Here is a 26150-nt window from a genome sequence, read left to right on the forward strand (position 1 = left end):
TATACAACTGTGTAAATAAGTGTAAGCTGCTTTAGAGAAGGGGGGTGCGGCGGTGCAGCGGGCTTGGCCGGGTCCTGCCCTCTGTTGAGTCTGGGGTTCGAGTCCTGCTTGAGATGCCTTATGACGGACTGGCGTCCCATCCTGGGTGTGTCCCCTCCCCCTCCAGCCTTGTGCTCTGTGCTGCTGGGTTAGGCCCCGGTTTGCCGCGACCCTGCTCGGGACGAGTGGTTTCGGACAGTGTGCGTGTGCTTTGGAGAAAAGTGTCATCTGCATGGTTGAAAAAACATTTTTTTACACACACACACACACACACACACACACACACATTTTCAGAACCGCTTGTCCCGTACGGGGTCACGGGGAACCGGAGCCTACCCGGCAACACAGGGCGTAAGGCCGGAGGGGGATAGGATACACCCAGGACGGGACGCCAGTCCGCCGCAAGGCACCCCAAGCGGGACTTGAACCCCAGACCCACCGGAGAGCAGGACTGCGGTCAAACCCACTGCGCCACCGCACCCCCCATTTTTTTACATTACATTTGTATTTACATTTATTCACTTACCAGATGCTTTACTCCAAAGCGACTTCCAATGAACTCTATATAGTGTTATCAGCCCACACACCATTTTCACCAAGGTGACTTACACTGCTAGATACACTACTTGCAATGGGTCACTCATCCATACATCAGTGGAACACTCTCTTTCTGTGTCACTCACACACTAATCTGAGCAGACATTTTTATATTTTATCTGTATTATTTCTGTGCACTGTATTGTTTTATCGGCTTGCTAGTTTTAAGGGTTTCTGCTTCTCACTGCAGCAAGTAATGATTCCCCAGCTTTGGGCTACACTCTTCAATCCTAGTGGCCTCCTTGCGTAACAGCGCACCATCGGCACCCGCTTTTTGTAATACATACATTCGCCAATAGGGGGCAGAGTAAATTATGTTATAGAGTAAGGAGATTTTTCAAGTCTGCTCAGTTTTTCCTCAGTCTCACAGAAAAACATTACCCACAATTCAGAAGAGTTTTCCTTTTCAGATCAGCTCCTATGACCCTCAAAGAGACTTTACCATTTAAACAAAAAAATGGCTCACTTTTAACACTTAAATAGAATACACGAAAAATGCAAAGTGAAAAAATAAAAGTACAGTGGACAAAGATATAGAAATGTATAAAATGCATGTATGTATCATGCAACTCCTACGTGTGTGTATTTATACTACAAATGTATAAAACGCATGTGTGTATCGTGATACTGCATGCATGTGTGTATTTCTGCATTTGTGTACACACTTGTAATGGGTGTGTAGGAAAGAAAAATATGTCAGGCATCATCATTACAGTTGAAAAAAGCCTCAAGACCATCTCCATTGTGCATTATTTAAAATATATCAAATGTCCCTCCAGTGATTCACTTAAATCTTGACCCTTATCTGCAGAAAGGGTTGCATTATTCTTTAGAGGCAAAGCTTGCTTTCTGTGGGTTTGCTGTTTGTTTTTCCATTGTTGCAGGTGGCGACTGTCACTCACCCACACTCAGCGAGCTGCGTGCCGTTGCTGGCGGTTTTGTAGTGGGCCGAAGTGCAGCCCCCTCTCCGCTCTGGTCAGGGTTAGGGTTAGGCGGTGCGGCCGTGACGTCTGCAGAAGCCCATCTCTTCTGCGAGTGTGGTTTTCGGGCAGGATGCGGCCCCTCCGTGTTCCACTTCACACCTCTGTGCTTGGTGGACCTCTCACTCAAAGTTGAAGTATCAAAACACTGTGCAGCTGCTAATTATAGGGGCTTGGGCAAAGGATGTTTATTTTTGCCTTCACTTGCTCGGCTCTGCATACCGATGCTGTTCAGCCAATACGTATAGCTTGGGACTCAGCAATGATGAGCTGAATTGCAAAGATGCACTCTGTGTACTTTTACATGTTCCATCCATACTGATAGACCCTCACCTTTTCCATGCACCTTCATTTGCTCTCTGTATAGACACTGTGTGTTTTCCAGACCCTCACCTTTTCTGTTCACCTTATGCAATCCTCTGAGCAGATATTTGCATTTATTCATTTAACAGATTCTTTTCTCCAAAGCCACATGCACCTCAGAGAACCACATAAAAAGTGCATTACATGAAAAGCAGAGATTTGGATGCGGACACATGATTCTTTGGTACAGTTAATTTGTTACGTTCCACTATATGAACCAGTATATAGTACACAAGTAGGTACATATAGCATTTTTTTTTCATTAAAGTTATAACCACATGTTTATTGAGCACTTGAAAGATCAGGGTAGAGGTGAGCCCAAAGAGGTGAGATACTATATGTAGACCTATACCTGAGCTCTGTATGGACATACAGATGTTAACCCGAATTGTGAAAAGTCTCTCTCACCTGTTTTGCATATTATGAAGGGGAAGCTCGTCTTGGGGAATTTAATCAGTCTGTGTACAATTACACCGAATCACCTGCTTTACAGTGCATTCTGAAAGTATTCACACCCCTTTGCTTTTTTCCACATTTTTTCTATGTTGCAGCCTTATGCTAAAATCACACACACACACACACACACACACACACACACACACACACACACACACACACACACACACACACACACATTTTCAGAACCGCTTGTCCCATACAGGGTCACGGGGAACCGGAGCCTACCCGGCAACACAGGGCGTAAGGCCGGAGGGGGAGGGGACACACCCAGGACGGGACACCAGTCCGCCGCAAGGCACCCCAAGCGGGACTCGAACCCCAGACCCACTGGAGAGTAGGACCTGGTCCAACCCACTGCGCCACCACGCCCCCCACATGCTAAAATCATTTAAATTCATTTTTTCTCTCATCAGTCTACACTTTATATTACATAACGATAAAGTGAAAACAGGATTTTAGAAAATGTTGTAAATCAATGAGAGGGGTGTGGTGGAACAGTGGATTGGACCAGCTCCTGCTCTCCAGTGGGTCTGGGGTTCAAGTCCTGCTTTGGGGTGCCTTGTAACAGACTGGCATCCCATCCTGGGTGTGTCCCCTCCCCCTCCAGCCCTCCACCCTGTGATGCCGGGATAGGCTACGGCTCCTCATGACCCCATATGGGACAAGCGGTTTCAGATGATGTGTGTATGTGTGTGTGTGTGTGTGTGTGTGTGTAAATTGATGAAAAACAAAAAACTGAAATATCATGTTGACATAAGTCTTAAGACCCTTTACTTAGATGAAGCAGCGATTACAGCCTTGAGTTCTCTTAGGTATGATGCGACAAGCTTTGCATGCCTGGATTTGGGGTTTCTGAATGCACTCTGTGTACTAATATAACACAACCTGTTGCAATGCGAACACCTTTGATCGCTTACACTCAATTATTTATTATAATTAATCACTTTTGTTCTGTGTTTATATAAACAAGCTTCAGAACATTTCACATCGGTATGCAAGATTAGCTACTGTGCTGTTAACCTTCGTGAGGCTTTTGACAAGTTTACAGGTTTAACAGCTACAGTAATTTCAACAACTCAATAAAGAACTCTAAAGATGTTTCAGTAAAAACCATTTAGAATCATTTGCTGTAAACTGCCTTGTTTCGAGATCACTGTGCTACAAGCCAAACCCTTCGTGGACGAAGCAACACGTCGCCTTATAAGGTCAAACCGCAATGGAAATTTTCAAGGTCAAGCTGCAATGAAATTGACATAATTTCCTGTGTGATGCAAAACCCCCTCCCTAACATTAAGATGTAAGTAAGTTTTTTATAATATGTATGCAATGGCTTTACACCGAACATGTAAGACAATCTACAGCAACAGCATGAGCTCCGTCATGAAACTGTTGCAACACGTCCACTGGCTTTGGCTGAATCACCCCCATGGTGAAGAAATAATGGAATGCACACACACGCTGCTGTAATGTGTGTGCTGCTGGATCACAAGGTTTGTGAGGAGAAAACCTAACCTGGGGATTCAGCGTGACCCAAACTGATCTATTGGGACGCACCCTGAATTATGCTGACACAGCTCTTCGCCCTTACCCTAACATCCATGGAGACTTTTTCTTGTCCACATCCAGAGTCTGACCCAGTCTAAGTGACCATCATTTACTTTAACCCAGTTTGACTAACATTTTGTCATAGGGTTGCACTCTGGACTTAAGCCAGTGCTTTTAGTGCATTTCGACAGTGGATCAAAAATCAGATTCTCAGGAAGCAGGGCTGGATTTTGTTGTATTTAGGCCCTAAGCACTTTCACTGCGAAATGTGCAAAAAGAGGATTAATTTAAATTTCTGACTGACAATTTTTCCTTATTTTTTCTGCTTTTTATTTTTTTTCCCTCTTGGAGGCCCTAAAAATTTCATAGACCTTAGGCACTGTTCTTCGCTGAAGGGAAAACCAGCACTGACAAGAACATTTTTCTGCTCCAGGGATGTATTCTCAATTTAGCCCCATATCCATGACTATTAATTGATATGTTTGTCTCTGTGTGTATCACACACACACACACACACACACATTTTCAGAACCGCTTGTCCCATACGGGGTCACGGGGAACCAGAGCCTAACCCGGCAACACAGGGCGCAAGGCTAGAGGGGGAGGGGACACACCCAGGACGGGACGCCAGTCCGTCGCAAGGCACCCCAAGCGGGACTCGAACCCCAGACCCACCGGAGAGCAGGACTGTGGTCCAACCCACTGCGCCACCGCACCCCCTTTTTGTGTGTATCATGTGATGACCTAATTTCCTGTGAAAACACTTCTTAGTCCACGGTATAGCCAATTGATTACATGATTTATTGTTAAGTGTCTTGTTTCTAGTTGGATAAGCAGTTAAATAAAATGGGAGGATGGATCATAGGACACGGGTCATGCTAACGGAATGCAGCCAACATGATAGGATCGATATGCTTTCATTTAAAAAAAGAAAGCTGAGTTCACTTAGTAAACACATATGTATGGATACACACAGACTTCAGAACTTCAAATTATTTATGCACAGAAAAAAACAAAATGCATTCAGTGCATATTGCTCAGAAAGAGAGGCAGTCTAAGAGCTTTGTTCAGGAGTTCTGACACATCATGTCTTGATGAAGCGAATTCGTTCTTGGGTGGTGACGGTTACTATGCGGTTAAGGTAAGCGCCAACGGGTCAGGGTGCTGGAGGTGGGGTGCCTGTTGTTTTTCTGTCTTCAGTACATCCTGTACTTCTTGCCCCAAAGGCACTCGCATTCTACACAGCAAATTCTTACCATCTACATAGCTCTCATATAATATGTGTTGTCATTATTATTTTTTACTGTTTTCCTCCAAAGTTAGTTACAAATCTGCATATTTACTCAGTGAAGTACACTGTTGTCATATGCAGAATAAATACATTTTAGAATATATTTTCAGGGTTTCCGATATTTTAAAATGCCAACAAAATGTATATTGAATACTTTAATAAACACACACACACACACACACACACATACACACACATTTTCTGAACCGCTTGTCCCATACGGGGTCGCGGGGAACCGGAGCCTACCCGGCAACTCAGGACGTAAGGCCGGAGGGGGAGGGGACACACCCAGGATGGGACGCCAGTCCGCCGCGAGGCACCGCAAGCGGGACCCGAACCCCAGACCCACCAGAAAGCAGTACCCAGTCCAACCCACTGCGCCACCGTGCCCCCTACTTTAATAAAATATAATTATTATTATACATATAATATCAAAACTCCCAGCTGAAATGAACCTAAGGCACTGCATGACAGAATACAAATAGTTTAGTTTTGCGGACGTTTTGAACAATGTGGATGTATTCATACTACACATAGGTTCAAAGAAACCATACCGATGCTCCTTTGTGAAAGACTGGTGGACTCAGTCTGTGCACAGATTTAAGAGCAGTCCAGTAAGCCATATGGTGACCATTACTTTTCTGACCTTTATCTAAGGACATTTGCATACACTATGTAACTTTAGAAAAACACATTTTAAAGCATCTCTACAAAATTATATTTAAGATTAAAGCCAAATATTTAATTTTACCACCTCTCTCAGGATGAGATGGATGTACAGTTTAACATTTAGAAGGTGGGTATTTTCACAGTCTGTTTGCTTTTTCATAATTCACAAGCTGTTCTTAGCCATTGATATTAATAATCCTTTAATTTTTTTACACACACACACTGGTTGAAGCCTATTATCCTGAGCCGGGTTGTGGTGAGCTGGCAGCGCGGAGTACAGGGACACACCCAGGGTGGGATGATGGTCCATCACAAGGCATCCCAAGTGGGACTTGAACCCCAGACCCACCCCCCCCCCTTTAAATTTTCTCTTTATTATTCATTTCTGTTTATAGTCAGGAATATCTGCACAGGAAGGTTCACCGACACAATTTTTACCTCTCAGCAAAGGCCAACCACAAAAAAAAAAAACTGTGACACACAAATGACCAGTACACCCACACTGACTGAAGCTGCTTGTCTGGGGAGGGGGGGGTGGCAGCTTCAAGCTGGACCCTAACCCAGCAACACAGGGCACAGGGCGGGGGGGGGGGGAACAGACCCAGCGTGGGATGCCACTCCTTCGTAGGATGCCACTCCTTCGCGGGATGCCACTCTTTCGCAAGACACCCCAAACAGGGCTTGAACCCCAGACCCACCAGAGAGCAGGCACAGGTCAAACCTGCTGCGTCACCACACCCCCCACTACACTAATGCTATACATGTTATCCCTTCACTCTGAAACATAATCTAGTCAATTCAATCATAATCAAGTCTCACAAACTGCTGCCAAAGCATACTATTGAGTTTATATATTCTCACAGGCCCACTGCAACCTCACTGAGATGAGCTCTTCTGGATACAATGCCCCAGACCTTCAGCAGTTTTAGCCTGCTATTCATGACCTGTCACTCACCCTCTGTCCCAGCAGTTCTTCTGTATTTTATGTTTGTAATAAATTAAAAATTTTCATTTCGGAACCGCTCGATTCTCATTTAAATAAATTTTAATTTTATTTTCCTTGGCGGGGGGGGGGTGCGGACCAGGTCCTGCTCTCTGGTGGGTCTGGGGTATGAGTCCTGCTTGGGGTGCCTTGTGATGACTGGTGTCCTGTCCTGGGTGTGTCCCCTCCCCCTCCAGCCTTATGCCCTGTGTTGCCGGGCTAGGCTCTGGCTCCCCATGACCCTGCTTGGGACAAGTGGTTCAGATGGTGTGTGTGTGTGTGTGTTTATTTTCCTTACAAGCAGCCCGAAGACATGCTGTTCAGGTTCACCCATAGTGTGTGAGTGACAGAGAGAGTGTGTCCCACTGATGTATGGATGAGTGACCCATTGTAAGTAGTGTATCTAGTAGTGTAAATCACTGCGGTGAATAAGGTCTTTGGGCTGATAACACTACATAGAGTTCAGTGGATGTCGCTTTGGAGAAAAGCATCTGCTAAATAAATAAATGTAAATGTAAAACTGATTTGTGTAAATATTCTTTGACATCAAACTAAATTAAAGCCTTTATAGTACAGCCTTGTAATAAAATAAAACATGAGAAATTCCAGGGAGGTGGTGAATATTTTTTATAGGTACTTGAAATACTGTACATAAACAGGCAAATCATTACAAAGGTGCTTATATGACATTTTACATTGCACTCGATCAAGCTAAATGAAGGTCAATATATACATATTACTATTAATATTAGCTATGGAATTTTTCCCAAGTGCCCAAGGGTCTCTCTGTAAGCTGAATCCACACAAATGCAGACTTTTAAACTGATTAATCTTCTTGTTGTCTACTTTCGCTCCTCATTCATAAGAAATAATGGTAAAACATTGTTTTTGACAGCTGCATGACTTGGAGCACTAGGGACAACTGCTACATGTAAAATATACAGATAATGAGGCCACCTCATGGTACAGGTTCACGTTAACATGCCACTGTCAGCTGTGTATTGGGTTGGTGTGTTTGAGAGATTCCTAAGGTATGAACTGATTGATGATGATGTGTCACCCAAAATCTTCAAATGGAGCCTGAGCTCCCTCAGCTGGCAGGACAAAATACGACAGGTCAGGTTCAGCAGTAACTCCTCAATGAACATTTCAGTCTTTTCTTGGAGGCACCAAGTCCTCTGTTATTTCTGCTATATTTGGACAATAAGTGAAAATATGTAATAAGAAAGCTTGGAATTATTAAAGAAGAGCCATGTTTACTATTTTTACTGAAGTCAACTGCTTGGAGTAAAATCAATCCTGTAGGTGCACAATAGAGTACTGCTGGTTTGTGTGAAGATCAGTTCTGCTTTCTCCACTGGACACCTCAGTGATTTTAAGTTAACGAAAATATGTATCTGACCAACGACGAGTACAAATTAATTTGATCAAATATATTTCTTTTTAATCTCAACTCTAAGAGTAAAATGCATTCAAATGACTTGATTCATGCACCCTTCTCACCGTCTCACTAGAGGTTTTTCACTTGGAAAAAATCAATGGCTTTTTGGTTATCCTAAAAAAATCATGTAAATCACCTGCCAAATTTTTCTGCCTGGCTAACAGATCAAAACTTGTCAGAATATCTTAGCCTCGAAGTCTGCACTGAAATCTCTGCTCAATTTTAAATTTCACGTTCCAAAGTTGAGATCTGTGTTTTGACTCAGTCAATGAAAAAAAATGTTTATATAGAGCCACGTTGAAAGAAAACTGAAAATAATTAAAGGTGGTGCATGATAATATGATACTACATGTATCCTTCTAACTCTTCAGGACAGGCTAGAGTGTTTCCAGTTATTTCTTATAAATACCCAATCCACAAACTCCTCTTCAATCCCAACTCTTCATCTATTTATCCCAAGAACACCTGCAACACTTGTCGTCGGTTTTCAACTTTAACTTTCTATATTACACTCCTGTTAATGTTTGGATGTGTTTTACTGCCATCTGTGGTTTTTGGGAGTAAAACCAGGTTGTGTGCACTTCAGGACAATCAGATGTTTGCATCTCCAAAAATGTATAGCTCATCTGTTTATAACCCAAAAAGTAAGTGTAATGGCAGTTTTAACCATCTGCAAACAGTATATCGATACATTTATAGACCTCCAGAAGAAACATATTAACGCTCAAGTCATTTTGAGTTCATGTACTGTATACGGAAGGTTTTGGATAAAAGCATAAAATGGTGGGTCACAACCAGTATACAGTGTACATGTAGCATGGAATTCTCTTGTTTTTTATAAATTTTTTAAAATTTATTTTCCTTGTAAGCAGTTTACAGCAAACAATGAATATCCCATATAATTCTATCCTCTAAGCAATCCCCTTTCCTATCCCATCCCTCTTGGGGTTACTAAAATAGTACATCATTTAAAGGAGGTGAGAGAAAGAAAAATTTTATGTAAATACATAAACATATACATATACAAACACTGTCACGCAGTGATCTTCTCTTTAACCTTACCTGTAAAATCTAAGATTTTAAAGTTATTCTGGTAGTTTCTGTGGTGCTTGAGTTGAATTTCCTTCAGAGCACAATTAACTCTTCGAGTTGAGTGGACACTGTGAACTGTGACACTGGTGCCTGGAACATCAACCACTCAGGACCTTTTGAAATAATGGCAGTTTAGTACCATGGACAGTGGTTCAGTGGTTCAGTGCGCTCTGGTGAGGGCGAGTTCAGTACCATGGACAGCAGCTCACCTCGTACATCATTACACACCATTTTCATGTCTTGTCAAAAAGGAGCAGTCTCTGGGTTTTTATAGGACACACATTTTCATATTTTTATGCATTTTTACATTTTTACATTTTAAATTTTTACAGCTAATTGTCTGATGTACGTTGGTTCAAATGGCGGAAAGTAACAAACTGTATTTTAGAATCACCCATCTGCATCCATGTCTCTTTCTGTTGATGTAATGCACACAATGTATTTTCTATGAATGAGTCAATTTGGAGAAAAGTGTCTGCTAAATGAATAAATTTAAATGTAAATGTCCATGAACCCCTCTGGTGTTTGGCTCCAGAGTACGTTGCTCTTATACCGATTCTGTAGCCTTCAGCTCATTACTTTCTTTCAGTTAACCTTTCAAATTTTGCCTCTTACTTAATGTTTTGTGAACCTCCTCTCTTCTACACTACTATAGTGACAGTGCTTGTATATGTGTGTTCATAAGCAATGTATTTCACATTAAAACACTGGAATCAAAGTGATTTCCCCATAATAATGTATTTATATGCAAAATACCATGAGCCTCAAACAACAGGGAGTGTTACACTGGCTCTACTACCAGTTTTAAAGTCAGTATTGGTTATAGACCTTCCTTTCACCATGAAGTCCTGAAAGTCAGACAAAAATAAAGGACTTGTATGAAGGAAGGATATCAGTCGATTTCCTTACATATTAAGGAATGTGAGGTAATTTGCATTATAAATTCATGCAGTCATGAATGTTTTAATTGGGATTAGGTAAATCTGAAAGCTTGACACATTTTTTACAATGATGTACCTATTTATACAGCAGGGTAATTCTTACTGGAGAAATTTAGAAGAACTACTTTGCTCAAGGGGGGTGCGGTGGTGCAGTGGGTTGGACCGCAGTCCTGCTCTCCGGTGGGTCTGGGGTTCAAGTCCCGCTTGGGGTGCCTTGCGACGGACTGGCGTCCCGTCCTGGGTGTGTCCCCTCCCCCCTCTGGCCTTACGCCCTGTGTTGCCGGGTAGGTTCCGGTTCCCTGTGACCCCGTATGGGATGAGCGGTTCTGAAAATGTGTGTGTGTGTACTTTGCTCAATGGTGCTACAGCAGGAGGTGGGATTTGACCCTTCAGTCTCTCCAAAAGCAGTTGACCTAAGGAATACACTACCTAATGCCGCATCATGTTACTAACTTAAAAAATATATTTAACCATTTAAAACAGTATCACTTTTAATAAGTTACAGATCATTTAAAAATATTTCAGAACAACAGGTGGTTAGTTAAAAAAAAATTGCTGTAATCAGCACTGCAGACCATCATTACAGACAGAAGGGTTATATTGAATTTTAGAATGAATGGTAGAGAAAATGCCCAGACTGACAAGACAGTGAGAGTCTGAGTTCCTGTGGCTGTAAGAAGCTATCCTTGGCCCAGTCTCCTTCACAGGAAGCACAGGCAGAGGGGAGCTGTTCAAGGTGCTGCACTGCTTGGCTTCTACCCAGAAAGCACAATTAGTCTATACAGTGAGCATCACATTGCAGGTCACTGTCTCATTATCCTGTTATGTCATCAGGGACAGTGATCAGCAAGTGATTACAGAGTAAGGGCACTTAGCATTTGTTCAAAGTTCATGAACAAGCCAAATTTTATTTTTTCTAACAATGAATACTTTTGCATCAGCATACTGTGGCTCTCCATTTCACACAGCAGTCTACAGTTCTTGTAAGAAATCTTGTGACACATAATTACTGCCATTGCGTTTTTTTCTGATTTAGTTTGTGAGTTAAAACAATGACTGAAAAAAGTTTAATATGTATCATTTGTAATACTACATTTTGAAAATTATGGAACGGCCTGAATATTTTAGCAAGACCCTGCAAGTGTGGGCCATTTGCTAGAATAATAAGTTAAAAATAACAATGATAATGCTAATTAAGAGTGAACACCACAAAATAACTGGCTAATGGTTTTTCTAGTAGAAGTAATGCTGTTATTTGACACTACAGACAATTTAATTTTTATTCAGCAGCAAATTCCGCAATACATTAGTCCGTATTATATCTTTCTATTCATTACGCTGCGCTGAAAATCAATGTAATATTGACCGAGCGCAAAATCTTAACCTAAAATGATAATAGTGGATCTGCCATGGTTCTCTTATGTGGGAAATCTAGGGCAGAATGTATTTAATAATGCTGAAGCAATCATTTTTCTCTAAAGGCTGTAATACATGAAAATTACATCATTACTATAATATAGACAAGATTAAAACATCTATTTATTGTTAGCAAAAAGTTTCATTTGTGGCAGAACTGATGTTTTTACTAACATACTGTATATTTTATAGAAAAAGTCTTGTTACTCCCATCTATTCATCTTCTTTTAAAGCCACATACATCTTTTACCCTCAGTTATTGTTGATGACTCAGGATTGCCTCATTCCTGTTCTATCTCCAGTGTATAAATCAATCCCAGTAATAAACATAAACAAGAAAAAAGGGAAAAGAGTGGAAATTATTTTAATTATTTGTTTCACGTACACAAGTTTCACAAGTTATGTTAAAAAAGATCATTTTTATTACTCAAATGTTTACAAAACATCTTGAAGACACTGATCTTTTGTGCTGTTCTGCTACAGTACTGGATGTGATATTTTTGGGCAGTTCAGGGGAGGGGCATTAATTGAACCTCTTTACATCTCTGTCTCACACCCTTAATTCTAAGGGGATAACGGTCCATCATCGATTTTCCTGCCTTTCCTGCTTTCCGGCATTTAGTCAACACTCCGGTATGTATGTTAGTTCTACCAATATATGGACCATTTTAAACATAGTAACACCCAGTATAGACCATTATACTACTATACTCTTTACTACAGAGCTTAAAGGTTACACATGCAAAACTACAACACTATGGAGTTACTGTACACTTTTAGGATCTACTAGTCTGTAGACAAAGAGCCTGGGATGAAAGCAGAAAAGTTCAGTGCAAGTTAATTATTAATAGAAACAAATACGCCCCTGCCCCAGCCCTCCAAAAACATTCTCCCAGGCATACAAACATCAAACACATAAAAACACAAGATCCCTGGGCTTAGAAATGAACAGGTCTAGGTACGTGAATCTAATGGGTACAGGTATTTATGCTCTCTGAGATCTGTGGGGTCCATTTTCTCATCACCCAGTGCAAAATCATAAGGCTTCGGCATTAAATATCCTCAGCATTCATCGAGTCATACTAGTGACCTAACTAGTATGAAAAGGGAGGAAAAAAACTGCAAATTTCCAGTACAGAACATAATCAATATTCTCCCACTTCTTGCGTCCTACATCCTATCCGTGTTCTGCGAGCGAAGACTTTATTGCAAGAAATTAGAAAATTTGCTTCAATGGTTACTTTTTAATTAAAACATGAATTTCACATATAGAAAATGTGATTAATGTAGTTTGTACATTTTGCTACCTCACAGCAGACCACAAACAATATCTAAGTTTACAGCATCTGTTAAAACACTTTGGATTGTATATTTTTGCAATCTGTTTTTCTTTTAATGTTTTTTTTATTGTACTGATATTTTATCTTAACCCCTAAATCAATGCTTCATTTAAAACCTTGCTTTCACTTGGGCGAAAAAGGAATTTTTTTCTACTTTCTTCGTACCAGCGGTCCGTCGCCATTAAACATAGGTTCTTGTATTTACAATAAATAAAAAATAATAAATAAATGATAGATAACCAAATGCAAAATATAACAAATGAACTCAGAGAATGATCTTGGTTTGTGATATGTCTCCCAAATTGTATCCACCCCCTCCTCGTGTCCCACTGTACATTCATTAGCATTCACAACTAGGGTTTCCAGAATCCCCAATTAGCACTTTTGAGCAACAACATGACTAATTTACTCATCCTTTGAAACTATGCCTTTCCATAATACTGCATTACTTTCACTCAGTCCTTCTGATTCCTCCATACCTGCTCTGCACCTGATGTTTCACTAAATCCATCTCAGTGGGCTGCTATGTCTGCTCAGGTATTCAGACTGTCAGAGTGGAATCGTCAGCCCTGAAAATGTACCTCCTCCATTCTAAGTGCATCCCGACATAAGTCAACCCACAATATGATGATTCCAAATGCTTTTTCCATCCTTCCCTTCCCTTTCCCTTCCTTTGCTCTGTTTCCTCTGCTTCCATCCATACCTCTATTGGGAATTGTCTGTTATTCCTTTCTATCTCCTACTCCAGGATCAGTTAATATTTTTTATTTATATTTGGTCTGAAACACTAAAAAAAAAAAAAAATTGAGAAAACACCTTTTTCCCCTTCTGGAGATGCACCTTTATTCTTATCCACCCAAACTTAGTGAAAACCCCAGTGTTTAAAATCCTCAGGCTCTTAAAGTTGCTGATCCCAAGAACATTCAATGAGAAACTTCACATTCAAAAAAAAAAAAGTTTTTGGCATAAATAAATGTAAAAATAAATAATGTGGCAAATGGTTTTAGAAAACAGCAAACAGCATTTACTCTGGGAATGTGACCTAACCCAGTCAGTGCATAAAGAAGCAACATGGACGTGCTACCAAGGCACAACTGTCTCTGATAATTCAGAACATTCCAGATGACAATCACTGTACTTTCCGAGTACGACACAACAAAGTAAATTATCTTACAATGACAGTGAATTGTACTGCTTTCAGCACATGTTTAAGGGAGGTAAATACATTTGCTGATTTACTGGGACATTGTAATGATTTCACAATGGTGTGAAACTGTCTTCTTTAAGTTGCTCGTAATACATTTTAAAGAAATTTATGTGAAAAACTTCCCTAAAAGGAATAATGCATCTGAACCCGCAGTGTAAGAACTTATTAAAACGCTACCATCACATGCAATATATTATAAAATGAACCATACATCGGTCAACAAACCCCAAAGTTTTGTTCTCCTCAGTAAGAAGGATTTTCCGATGACCTTCATTTTTCTGTTATATCACACAGCAATTCAGCGTGTGCTCTTGTGTGTCGCTATCGGGGCACATCATCATAAGGAGAAACTGCGTTTTGCGTGATGCTGAGTGCACACTCACATGAAACGAGGCTGTGGTTTGCGCGACTCTAACTGTGCTCACACAAGAAGAAGAGTTTGTGCTTTTGCATGGTGTTCGCTGTTCTCTCACAGAAAGAGGACTGTGCTGGACTGCCCCTGGAACCTGAGAGACTAGTACTACAGGGAAAGGAAGACATCACTGAGTAAAAAAGTCAAACATTGCTCACTTCACTTTTTTGTCACTTATTATGAAAATCTTACTTATTGTTCCATTTTTTAATTCATTTTTGTCCTTCTGTTTCTCTTCACACTTACAGCTGTAATTGGGAAGTAGATTTTTTTTTTTGAACTGGCGTCTATTAAGGCCTCAGCTTTCAGCCAGCGTGCCGGATCAGGCACTCCTCACGTGACATGATTTCACCTACATTCCACATTTTAACAAGACAATGTTTCTGTTTCAGTGTAGACCAGCTCTAACACAAACCCATGTCCTGAGTTCTATACTGCAAAACTGGTGAGAAGCAAAGCTGCGATAATGGACAGCGAGGAGGTGAGTTGACTGACTCCTGATTTGACACGACTGCCATGACCTTGGTTGGGCCGGGTCCACTTGGTGCCAGTTTTGTCCCTGACGCGAGGGGGTTTATTTTGCCCTGACGGGTTGCGGGGTGGTTTGCCATAGGGTGGCGAGTAGGGACCATAGCCTGGCTCATCGCTGTACCTGTCTCCACCATCCCCTCCTCCTGACCCACTACCTTCTTCACCTGTATAACATGAGAGCAAGACATCAAAAGAATGTGCAATTCCTTTTTTAAATGTGCATGTTTACATCTGTAATTATTCATTTTCTGTGTATTTTGGCTGTGTAGATGCCTGTAATTGGGAGTATGACCCTAGCCCTAAAGAAAATGTGCGTGCATGTGTGTGTGTAAGCAGGCGAGTGACTCACTATCCATGAAGTCGGTGTCCTGCCCAGCTTGTGCCTGCCTCAGCCTGTTGGTGGCAACGCGGAGTTCCATGATCAGCTGCCGTGTCCTCACATCTGGACGAGAGATGTCCACTTCCACCTCTGGGTTGTTTATCTGGCTGACCAGTCCATCTCCCGTTACATCAGGCAGGTACCTGGGAGAACACCACAGCTTGAAACACACATGCACACAAACTCCCCACCTTGGGTACCCACCTGTCAGACATGTGTCACATATCCTGCTTAAATAAACCCCACTATATGCAGAGTACCAGTCAAAATACTGAGTACACTTGCTGAAAATTAGTTTTTACAGTTGACAAGTTTGAGAAAAAAAAACAACTAACATGTCATCCCAGCTCTTCTGCAGCATTTCGCAGAGATATAGGACACCTGTGAGCTGCTTTTCTTTCAACCTTCTCTCTAGTTTGTCCCACACATGCGTTGCCCAGGTTGCCCAGGCATAATCAGACTTCTGACTGGTGTTGCTCATCAGTAGTGAGCTAGCAAACAAGAATAGCTCATCGCCATTCCACTACCTGCATTTCAAAGGTCTGAGGCAGTGGCAGTGCAGCCAACATGTCATTTCCCTCAACCCAAAGTGAAAAATTCAAGTCACAATGTGAAAGGAACATTCCCTTGACCTGTCTCCTCTACTCACCGTCCGCCTCTTTCTGATCTCTGTCTTTCTCTGCCCACACCCTCCCGTTCCCTCTGCCCTTACGTCCCCTCACCGGCCTCTGGTCTGTCCATTCCAGCACTTGTCCTCATTGGTCACATCAGCGGCCATGTTGTCATCATTACAGATGGTTTGTGGGAGCGATACCCAAAAGCCCTTCATGGGACGCAAGCGTTCCTTCAGATCCGACACCTGCACACGTGGGTGGGGAAGAGATGAGACACCATCAACCATGAGAACACCACAGTGATCGCAAACCACCCCGAGGGAAGCCAGCAGCGAACCTCATTAATATTGTTTCTTAAAGTATTCCGCTGCTTACTGTACACCCTTTAACAACAACATTTGCTCATCTTGCTTCAGATGTGTTATCGTACTGATAACCAGAGGACAAAATGCAACAAAAAAAGCAAATTAATAATTTGTTAAAAAGCAGCACTTTCATTGGTCATTAACTGAACATCCTGGAATCTCATTGGTCAGAAACCAACAACTGAACCAACCCCCTGGCATGAAAGCAGCACTTGCATTGGTCATTAACAACATTTAAGAATCTCACTGGTCATTCACAAACTCTTTAAATCCACCTTGCTGCAATCCTCATCCTTCAAACCTTTTTTTTTTTTTGAAACTTTAGCCAGTCAGCAGTAATGGATCAATTATTTACTCTCACCAGACGGTCCAGATTGGTACCCGCAGCTGTGGTGGGCTTCTCTTCGGGACTGTACGTGCGGAACGGCCTCCTGCCGCCCCCCTGCTCCCGAGGGGAACGCCGTGACCGGCTAGGGGCAGGACGGGGGCTGCCGCATCCCTGGAACACCTGGGAAAGGATGAAGACAGGATACAAGTCAGTCCCTCTGGGATTCGGTGTTTATGTGTTTGTCTCCATCATACTGGCTATGCATACAGTTCTAATGTCAGCAGAACCAAACAAGTCCCATAACACTTTGGATCATATGACGGCCCTTCACCTACTTTTCAACCCCTTGCCCATGTTTTCTATTAAATGTATCTATCTGTTTTTCTTTTCTGGACCTCTCCCTATCTCTTACTTCCCTGTCCCCATCTCCATGTTTTTTTCCCCCACCTCGTACCTTGGTGGAAGTGGCGACGCTGTTCTCTTGCATATGCATGATGGCTTCGGACACCTTGACCGCAATAGAGTCGGTTGCCAATTCCATGTTGAACGGACCCTCCAGCTTCTCTGACACTTGGACCAGAGCGTCTAACCAAAATATTGACAACAAGATATGGAGCAAGAGATGGAGATAAAAAGTAGGACAGAAAGGTAGTGGAGCAAAAGAAGGAATAAGTGAGATAGAATAACGGGAGGCAGATGTGGCAAAAATCTGTGCATTGGAAAAAAGATGTGTTCCTGCAGGGTACATCAGGGATAATACCCACTATTTACCATTTAAAAAACTCTATTTCAACATGGAAGGTAGTGAAAAGGGTACTCAGCACAGTACAATACAGTACAGTTGCATATTACTCTGGGACTGGGGATTGACTTTGAGTGTAGAGGCCTATAAGCAGTGCCCCATATGTGCTACCTTATGGGCTATTGTACAGTAAAGTTGCAACAACACAGAACAACAACAATACATAAACAATTACAGTACATATAAGTATTTCATTTAAAAATACACTGCAAGTACTCATAAAAATATACTGCATAAAAGGTATAGAAAAAACACAAAGTCCACATTTCAGTACACAATAGGTACCCGCACATCTAAGTGACAGAAAGAGTGAAAGAAGAGTAAAAAAGGGTAAATATTTCAGATCTGTGCATATCTGGAAACGTCATGAGTCGTAGTGCACTCATCCATCTGGTGTGTGGCGCATTCAAAAGTGTGATTCGCATACCAAAATCCATTCTTTGACTTTCTTGAAAACACACAAAGAAACAACAAACACACAAGCAAGCAGGTAGATAGATAGATAGATAGATAGATAGATAGATAGATAGCAAAAATAAGAGTTGGACAAATAAAGGGGAGACTAAGTTAAATGTGTGTAACGTGCTGCTGCCCTGTACTCCTTTGCCCCATACCTTCTCCGTGGTGCACTCACCAATGAAGTTGTTCCACTCGCTGTCCAAGTCAGCCTGGTTAGCCAGGCAACCCTTCATTACATTAAGGCAGAGAGAGTGGCAGGGTCGGAGGGTGGGCATGCCACGGCACAGGGGGCAGTACCACTGCCGCATCAGGGCCCGCATGCACTCCCCACCCACGTTCAGCTGCAGGGTCACAGGTCAAGGGTCAGGGGAGGGGAAGCACAGACAAATACTGAGGACTGAGACAGAGGAAAACGTGAAAATTCATACCAGGACCATTAATACCAATAAGAGAATCAAAAAATAAGAAAACTTAAAACACACACGTTCAAACTTGATTTTACGTTACTGTCGGACTTCACCTTGGGTCTCACTTTAATAAATTATCCCTTACTCCACCCACACCAAACTCTAAATAATAATATTCTAAAGGTTTTGACACATCTGTAAAGACAACTACTGTTTCAAAAAGCATTTTGTCTTGTGGTGACAGCAATATAGGTTTAATATCCCAGAAGGAACACGCACGCACGCACGCACGCACGCACGCACGCACGCACGCACACACACACACACACACACACACGTTCACCTTGGCTGCCTTGCTGACGATGTCACGACCGGTCGCCAGTCCCTGTACCAGTGCCCTAGCTGCTATGAATGCCCTTGTGACCTGGAATAGAGAGTTGCAATGACTATATTTCCAGCAAAATATAGTTAAAATTAACTTGTATTATTTCCCTTTTTCATTGCGCGCTCATTAATTCGTTCTCAAATACATTTTTAAGACTTCTCTTCTGCCACGGAACCAGTTAGTCCACTGAGACACCAAACCCAAAACACTTACAAAAATAAAATTAATACACTTTTCCGCACAGAAGCAAAGTAATTTGCAGTCCAGCCCCAATAGTTGGTTCCCCATATTTTCCTCCTCGTTCCCCTTTACTATGCTACTGCTTTTCACTTACTATATTAAACTACATACATCTATTCATACAGCTGGGTAACTTCACTGAAGCCGCCTAGTGTAAGTACCTTGCTCAAGGGTACAACAGCAGTGGGTGATATTCAAAGCAGCAACCTTCAGATCCAAAGGCAGCAGTTCTAACCACTGCGCTACCAGCTATCCATCAGACACCCCCACTCTTCACACCCTCAGCTGCCCACCAGTGCTGCTACACACCTTCTGGAGACCATCTCAAGACCCATAACATCAGACTACCCCTTGAGGAAAACAGCTAACTGTGCGCCTGATGTTCTCAAAAGGACATTACACGGTTATTCTTCAACGTGGTTTCAATCTGAGACACTTTCAAGTGTGCAAGAATTTCGATTCACCTGCGTGTAAAGCTTGCCTTGCTCACCTGTATGCGCAGTTTCCGAGGCAGGTCTCCGAAGGGCTGCAGCTGCTCTGCATGTTTGCTGACACACTCCAGGTACTCCTCACTGAACTGGTACTGCGGGTTCACCAGAGAAAAGACCCGCTCCACCAGCCGGGACCAGAACTCCGCCAGAACCTCCCCCAGGCTCACGCTGCCTCCTGACCACAGAGAGAGGCAAATACACTTTAAACAGGGCAAAGCAGAGGAATACAGGTAGAATATCCAAACGAACCCCGGCGACTTCAGTGGCTCACTGTGCAAATTCCAGTTCTGCAAAGACTACAAACACAGCATGCAAACGCAGGTGTGTATATACATGCACGCAGCAGCACAGAAGAGACACATAGTAGGGGTCCTGACCAGTGTAGTATCGCCGGAGCTCAGCAAAGAGGTCATGGAAGACTCGAGCATTCTGTGTGTAAAGCATCCCGTAAGTCTTGGTGAACATCTGATTCATGGACTTCTCGGCCAAGTCGATGAGCTCCCGGAAAAACTCTAAGGGACAATAATGAGCAAAGCAGGGTTTGCAAAGGGGACTGAGGTGCTGGAATTGGAATACCACTGTAAAACGGTAAAGCATTTATTATTAGATACACACACACAGTCTGAAACTGCTTGTCTCATGCAGGGTCGCGGGGAGCCGGAGCCTAATCCGGCAACACAGGGAGTAAGGCTGGAGGGGACACATCCAGGAGGGGATGCCAGTCCGTCACAAGGCACCCCAAGCAGGACTTGAACCCCAGACCCACCAGAGAGCCGGACTCGGTCCAACCCACTGTGCCACCCTGCCCCCTTACTATTAGGCAAAGGCTTGTACTCCACCTGACAAAGTTTAATATCCTTCTCACTATTTTGTCTTAGAGTAACTGAAACTTCCACACAATACAGCTCTGCTTGAACGTACAGTCATTATTATTCCATAAATCTTAAAATAAAATATAGAAAATTAATAATTATTATTTACACACCTGCTCCTACTTACCTACTTGGTTTAAGCAACTTGGAGTTCACTTATTTTTGCACCTGCACTACTTCCGTTTTTCTGCTACACACATGGTTTCTTCTAAACCAACATATGGAATTTGTGATTACACACCTAATAAGTTCAAAGTTTATTGTCACAAGTACGAGCACCGTGTACAAAGTACTATGAAATTCTTGCTTGAATGCTTCTCCACAGACTATAGACAACACAAGATGCAACAGATGGTACTACAAAATACTAACATATACATATATACAAGAAAACAATAAATAGGCAAAATAATTACCAGTCAATAAAGTGACAATGCAAGTGATGAGCTTAGAGATCAGTGCAAAAGTCTAGTTGCAAAATACAGTGTAAAGTCAAGTGTCGTTACTGATATTGCACATAGTGTGTGTTCAACATTCTTACAACATTGGGGTAAAAGCTATCCCTGAATCTAGCGGTGTGGGTTTGAATAGCTAGGTCTCCTTAAATAATGATTTTGCGGTAAAACCGAGGGACACAGGGGGTTCACATACTTTCAAGCAGTACTGTGTTTTTATGTAATCTGCTTCATTGTTAATTTCAAGGTTGTAATGTTAGAGGTTTAATGGGTGGTTTTAATGAAGTTTTTAGTGTAATTTTTTATGCTACAGTATGAGTGTTTGTGTTTTTTTAATGCAGAAAGATGACCATATTAAAGAGTTGTATTGATGTTTAGCATTAGAACTAGAGGGAGATAAGCCTTTGGGTATCTTCTCTATTTTGGTAAAGGAGTCACACATCTTTATTAAGATTTAGATCTTTATTTTCACTTTTTGGGTTACTTGGAGTAAAGTCCCAGGGTTTTATCACAGGAGGTTATGCTTGGTAGTTATGGTTTTTATACTTTAATAGTTTATTCTTCATCCTGTGTACTCTTCTGTTCAAATGTGTTTCAAACTGAAAGTTTGTAAGTTAACAAGTAATCTCTGTCATGTTTGTGAATCTATGGTCTTTTAACCGAGTGTATTATGCTTGTTGTTTACTTGTGACGTTTTATGTAAATTGAGTTTGGTTCATATTATTTGTGTTTTCCTTTTTAATTATTGTATTTCAAGTAAGAAAAATAAAGGGGAGGGGGGTAATTCCAGAAATACAAAGATACCAAACTTTGCATTCAACCAAACTATCGTTTATCATTAAAATGTTATCCATTAACCATATCCATATCCATGTTATCCTGTTGTTCATTATTTCCAACTCAAAAGCAAATCAATATTCATACCATCAAATCTGCGGTGTTTTTGTGTGAAGGTGGTGAGCAAGAACTGGCTGCTGTCATCTATGGCTGTCAGGAAGTCTTTTTCACTCTGACGAGCCAGAGCCTCTTCCATCACGCTGGTGCAGCAAGTGTAGTCCTGGGGACAGAGGCGCAGATGCTCCCCTGGACCAGTCACAGCACAGAGGGGTCAGGGCACAGAAGATGTGGACACACATGAGCATGACCTTCTAGAAAGAGTTACCATAAAAGATTTCAAAAAGGTGAGTCTCATTTTATGCTGTTTGGAATCCCATCACACATATTTACTGATATGAGGCAGCAGGTGGCATAGCAGCTAGAGCTGGTTTGAATCCCACCTCCTGCTGCAGTACCCTTGAAAAAGGCACTTACACTAAATACTCCAGTAAAAAGTACCCAGCTGTAAATGTAACTGTAGGTAGCTTAAACAGAGTAAGTTGCTTGGGGCAAAGCATCTGCTAAACAGATAAATGTCAAGTGAGAGTGGCTTGCTTTCTCACATAAGGTTTTGAGATCTCAGGTTATGTGTCCTTAGTACAGGCCTTGATCCTGATGGATGATAATGTATAATGACCTGGGGGGGTTACGTATTGTTTGCTGGGCTGGAATGAACTGAGAGTGCTTGTGGATATCTGGTTTGGGATTTTTTTTGGCTCTTTGGTGTTTCTGTTACTTGGCTGAAAACAGACAGCGCCAGTCTCAGCACCGATGACAAGTGTGCCAGTCGGAGAAACAGCAGAGCAAGAGTGCATTCATCAGGCACACATGGACCTGGTATCAATGTTGCTGTGTCTCATTCTTCTTCTGGGCCATAGAAATTCTGAGATCAAGCAAACTGAAACACTTCATGTGTAACCAAAATACTTCCAGAACAAAGCTGCAGCATTAGAAAAGAAAATATTGAATAATCACAGTCTATTCGATCCTAAATTAGCGATAACTAAAAAGTATTCATATTTAAATTCGATATTCCCTTCGTATGCTGTGTCTGAGACACCAAAGAAGATGATCCATCACGCGGCAGAACTGCTTAAAAACTGTCCGTTCCCACCAGCCCAGACAACAATGCAAAGTACCGCCCTGATCTTCTCATGCTCGTCGTCAACACCCAGCCAGACAGCACAGAGGGGACGGAGGACTGCAACAGATAAATTCCATAGTATTTAATATCTTTCTCTTCGTTACATCCAGTTTTCGCCTTCAAGATCCAGGTAGCTCCCAGCACAGTACATCCTTGCAATGCTCCCTTTTTCTCTTTGTCCTGTCCACGTTCGGCATCATCCCCCCCCCCTCTCCATTTCCATTTCTAAACTCTTTGCGATCCCTGTCTCATAGCCATCTGCTCCCCTGGCCCACGGGACGGCCAGCTACGGCTCAAAGATCCACACACAGGCACACTCGCACATCAATATTTACTCACGCATTGGCATATCCCTGATGTCAACCGTCGGTCTTATACACATATATACCATAGCCTATATGGCATAGAGGCGGTTAGGATGCTCTTCATCCACACATTCCCTCTTACCTTGACTGCCAGTGAAACGCACATGACAGCAAACACACAGCAGATCACACATTCACAGCAACTGGGAGTGGGAGCTAAATCACTTCCCAGGGGCTTTATCTCCCTGCACTACGGGCTGAAGTGTTACATCGCTGCTAATTTCATAAGAAATAAGTATAACCAGAGAAACACTTCTTCGCCCTCACCTCAGCCCTGTGTGTGTGTGTGTGTGTGTGTCCTTCCGCACAGGTATGCGTCCCCACGAACGCTTATTGATATTCACCTGTTCACGCATCACAGTGGCCTGCATGGGGGCTCTTCGTCTCACAAAAGCAGCCGGGTTCAAAGAAAGACGCGACTTCACGGCGTAAGTGCGCGCAGCGGTAGCGGGTCGCGCGCGCGCTGTCTTTCCCTTGGATCGCGGGGACGGAGTCCCGTCTCTCCGCAGAGCCAGACGAGCGACACAAAGCGGAGAAGCGCGTCTCCCGCATCCTCGCATCCCCGCACCCCTGTCGGCTTTGTTCGCAGCTGTCCCTCTCGCGCACCGCGCGTCCCGGACCCGAGGACTTCGCCTACGGCACGGGGACACCGCACCCCACCCACCCCGTCCGGAAAGCCTCATCCAACTCTTTCTTTGTTCAGTCACTGTGTTTTCCGTTATAAAATGCCACCGATCTTACCGGAGATCTGCGTGAGCGGGGCCGTGTTCACGCTGTAGCCCTTCTCGGCGTAGACGTGCCTGCTGTCAGCGCAGCTCCGGCCGGCCCACGCGGGGCTCCACGTCGCCAGCAGGAGAACGGGCGCGAGCGCGCAAACGCGCGTCCACGCAGCGCGAGTCCCGCTCATTGTCTGCGTGCGAGCTGGACCAGCAGCGGCCGAACCTGACCCGCGAAGACCGCCTCTGTCGGGATACTCCGCCGGAACACCGCACGCACGGGTGTCAGTCTGAGTCCCAGCTAAACAACTTTGTTTGTGTGAAAACGCAGGAATTCAAATAAGAACTGCTGAACAAAAATGTGCGATTTCGGGATGGTTGAACCGAAATACGGAATGTTTTTTTTTTTTTTCTTTTTACGCAAAGCAGACAAGTCTTCCTTTATATTGATTCCCCATCATTTCTTCTGTGAAAAATAATTCTTCCTTTCATATGAAATATATTTCCAGCGGAGCGGTAGCTGCTCGCTCCTTTGTTGTACAGCCGCTCACAGACAGACACACAACTAAACGGGGGGGGGGAAGGGTTCCTTCTAGTGTGTGAGGTGTCCTGCAGCCGCCGCCTTCGCCTCGACACACACACACACACACCACGTCTCGCGCTCCGCCTCGGAACAATGAGCCTCGCGCCGCGAGGGCCCACCAGGACTGCGTGTGTGTGTGTGTGTTTGTGTGTGTGTGTGAGGGGGTGGCTCCTCAAGGTCCTAAATTAGCCGGATGCTCGTCATGCGCTCACACACACAACCACTGCAGCTGAGATATGGGACTGCGCTGTGAAATCATGCAAATCAATGAAAGGTTTCTGCAAGTTTTTAAGTTTACAATAATTAATTAAAAATCCCATCTTCTGTCATTATGAATCGATGAAATCTTGAAATAGGAAACTGCACGAAATGCATCGGTCATATCTAGAATCAACCCAGGTGGGATATTATACATGTAAAATAAATTAGTAGATCGTCAGTTTGTTGACTGCATTTTTAATTTACTTTTTGTTGTATCAGTTTTACTTTAAAATTTATGGAATATAATAAAGGACTCTGTGTGTGTGTGTGTGTGTGTGTGTTAGACAGCTGCCACATTCTGTGCCCTCAGGCCATCGATCAGACCAGTAATCCACACCAGCATTGATCTGTAAGAAAGAGGGGTGGGGGTCCCCAAATGAATCGTCTATCTGTGTCTGTAATTCAACACTGAAAATAACCAAGCGAAAAATACCAATCTTTACCGCTTTTTCCACCCAAATTATATCACAATTCCAAAAGAATCAGCACAAACACAAATGGCATTTAGCACTGTCTCATTATGTTGCTGTCAGATTGTGATGGGCATCGCTTCAACAAAGGAAATAACTGCAAAAGTGGCTCCGCACAGACAACAGAAGGCCGTCCAGAACAATGCAATGTGTCCAGGGATTCAAAAGATATTTTTTTATTTCTTTTTCAAACACTGACTCCTTTGTCTCCCTTTCCTGCAGCACATAATATGTATAATTATTTCTTGGTAGATGGGTAAAATCAAAAAAACTCTGTTCCCCAGGAGAGAACGTGTAGGCCTAAACTTTAAAGAAAAGGAACATGTTAATTATACAACTAAGCATGGTAAACTACTATTTTGTGCCATGATATTATATGTTTGTTTCAGTCTCTCTAGATTCTTTGGTGTAGAAATCCAATTTATTCTCAGCAAAAAACATATTTCTTGCAAATTAATTGTTAGCTGCCAAAATATACATCTTGGGCTTGTTATTGATTTGAAAAAGGAAACCTTCCATGTTAGTGGACATTATGGGGTAGGAAATCAACAAGAGCGTATCGTCAGATCCCACTTCCACCTCACACTTCGTTGTGGAAAGAAAATGTTCTATGCAAGTGATCTGCAATGTAGC

The 26150-nt window shown here is 42.7% G+C and overlaps 1 protein-coding gene across 1 annotated transcript; it reads right to left on the reverse strand.

Moving 5' to 3' along the window:
- Positions 1-14685: 14685 nt before the first annotated feature.
- On the reverse strand, positions 14686-24394 carry gpc2 (glypican 2). Its single transcript, XM_029257508.1, has 11 exons — positions 24229-24394; positions 22027-22185; positions 20153-20287; positions 19775-19950; positions 19003-19083; positions 18428-18593; positions 17446-17576; positions 17025-17171; positions 16407-16543; positions 15655-15827; positions 14686-15469 (listed from the first exon to the last, which is right to left on the reverse strand). Exons 1-11 carry the CDS (start codon positions 24392-24394, stop codon positions 15204-15206), a joined length of 1737 nt encoding a protein of 578 aa, XP_029113341.1. The 3' UTR covers positions 14686-15203.
- Positions 24395-26150: the final 1756 nt, after the last annotated feature.

This window comes from Scleropages formosus, chromosome 13 (assembly GCF_900964775.1).
Source record: "Scleropages formosus chromosome 13, fSclFor1.1, whole genome shotgun sequence".
Taxonomy (NCBI): domain Eukaryota; kingdom Metazoa; phylum Chordata; class Actinopteri; order Osteoglossiformes; family Osteoglossidae; genus Scleropages; species Scleropages formosus.

What these genes read in the sequence shown, in the direction of transcription:
- gpc2 (XM_029257508.1), bottom strand. Translation starts at nt 24,394, where the DNA reads ATGAGCGGGACTCGCGCTGCGTGGACGCGCGTTTGCGCGCTCGCGCCC. An exon ending in CCCGCTCACGCAGATCTCCG is followed by an intron (nt 22,186 to 24,228) that starts GTAAGATCGGTG and finishes TGACTGGTCCAG; the next exon opens with GGGAGCATCTGCGCCTCTGT. An exon ending in AAAACACCGCAGATTTGATG is followed by an intron (nt 20,288 to 22,026) that starts GTATGAATATTG and finishes ATTGTCCCTTAG; the next exon opens with AGTTTTTCCGGGAGCTCATC.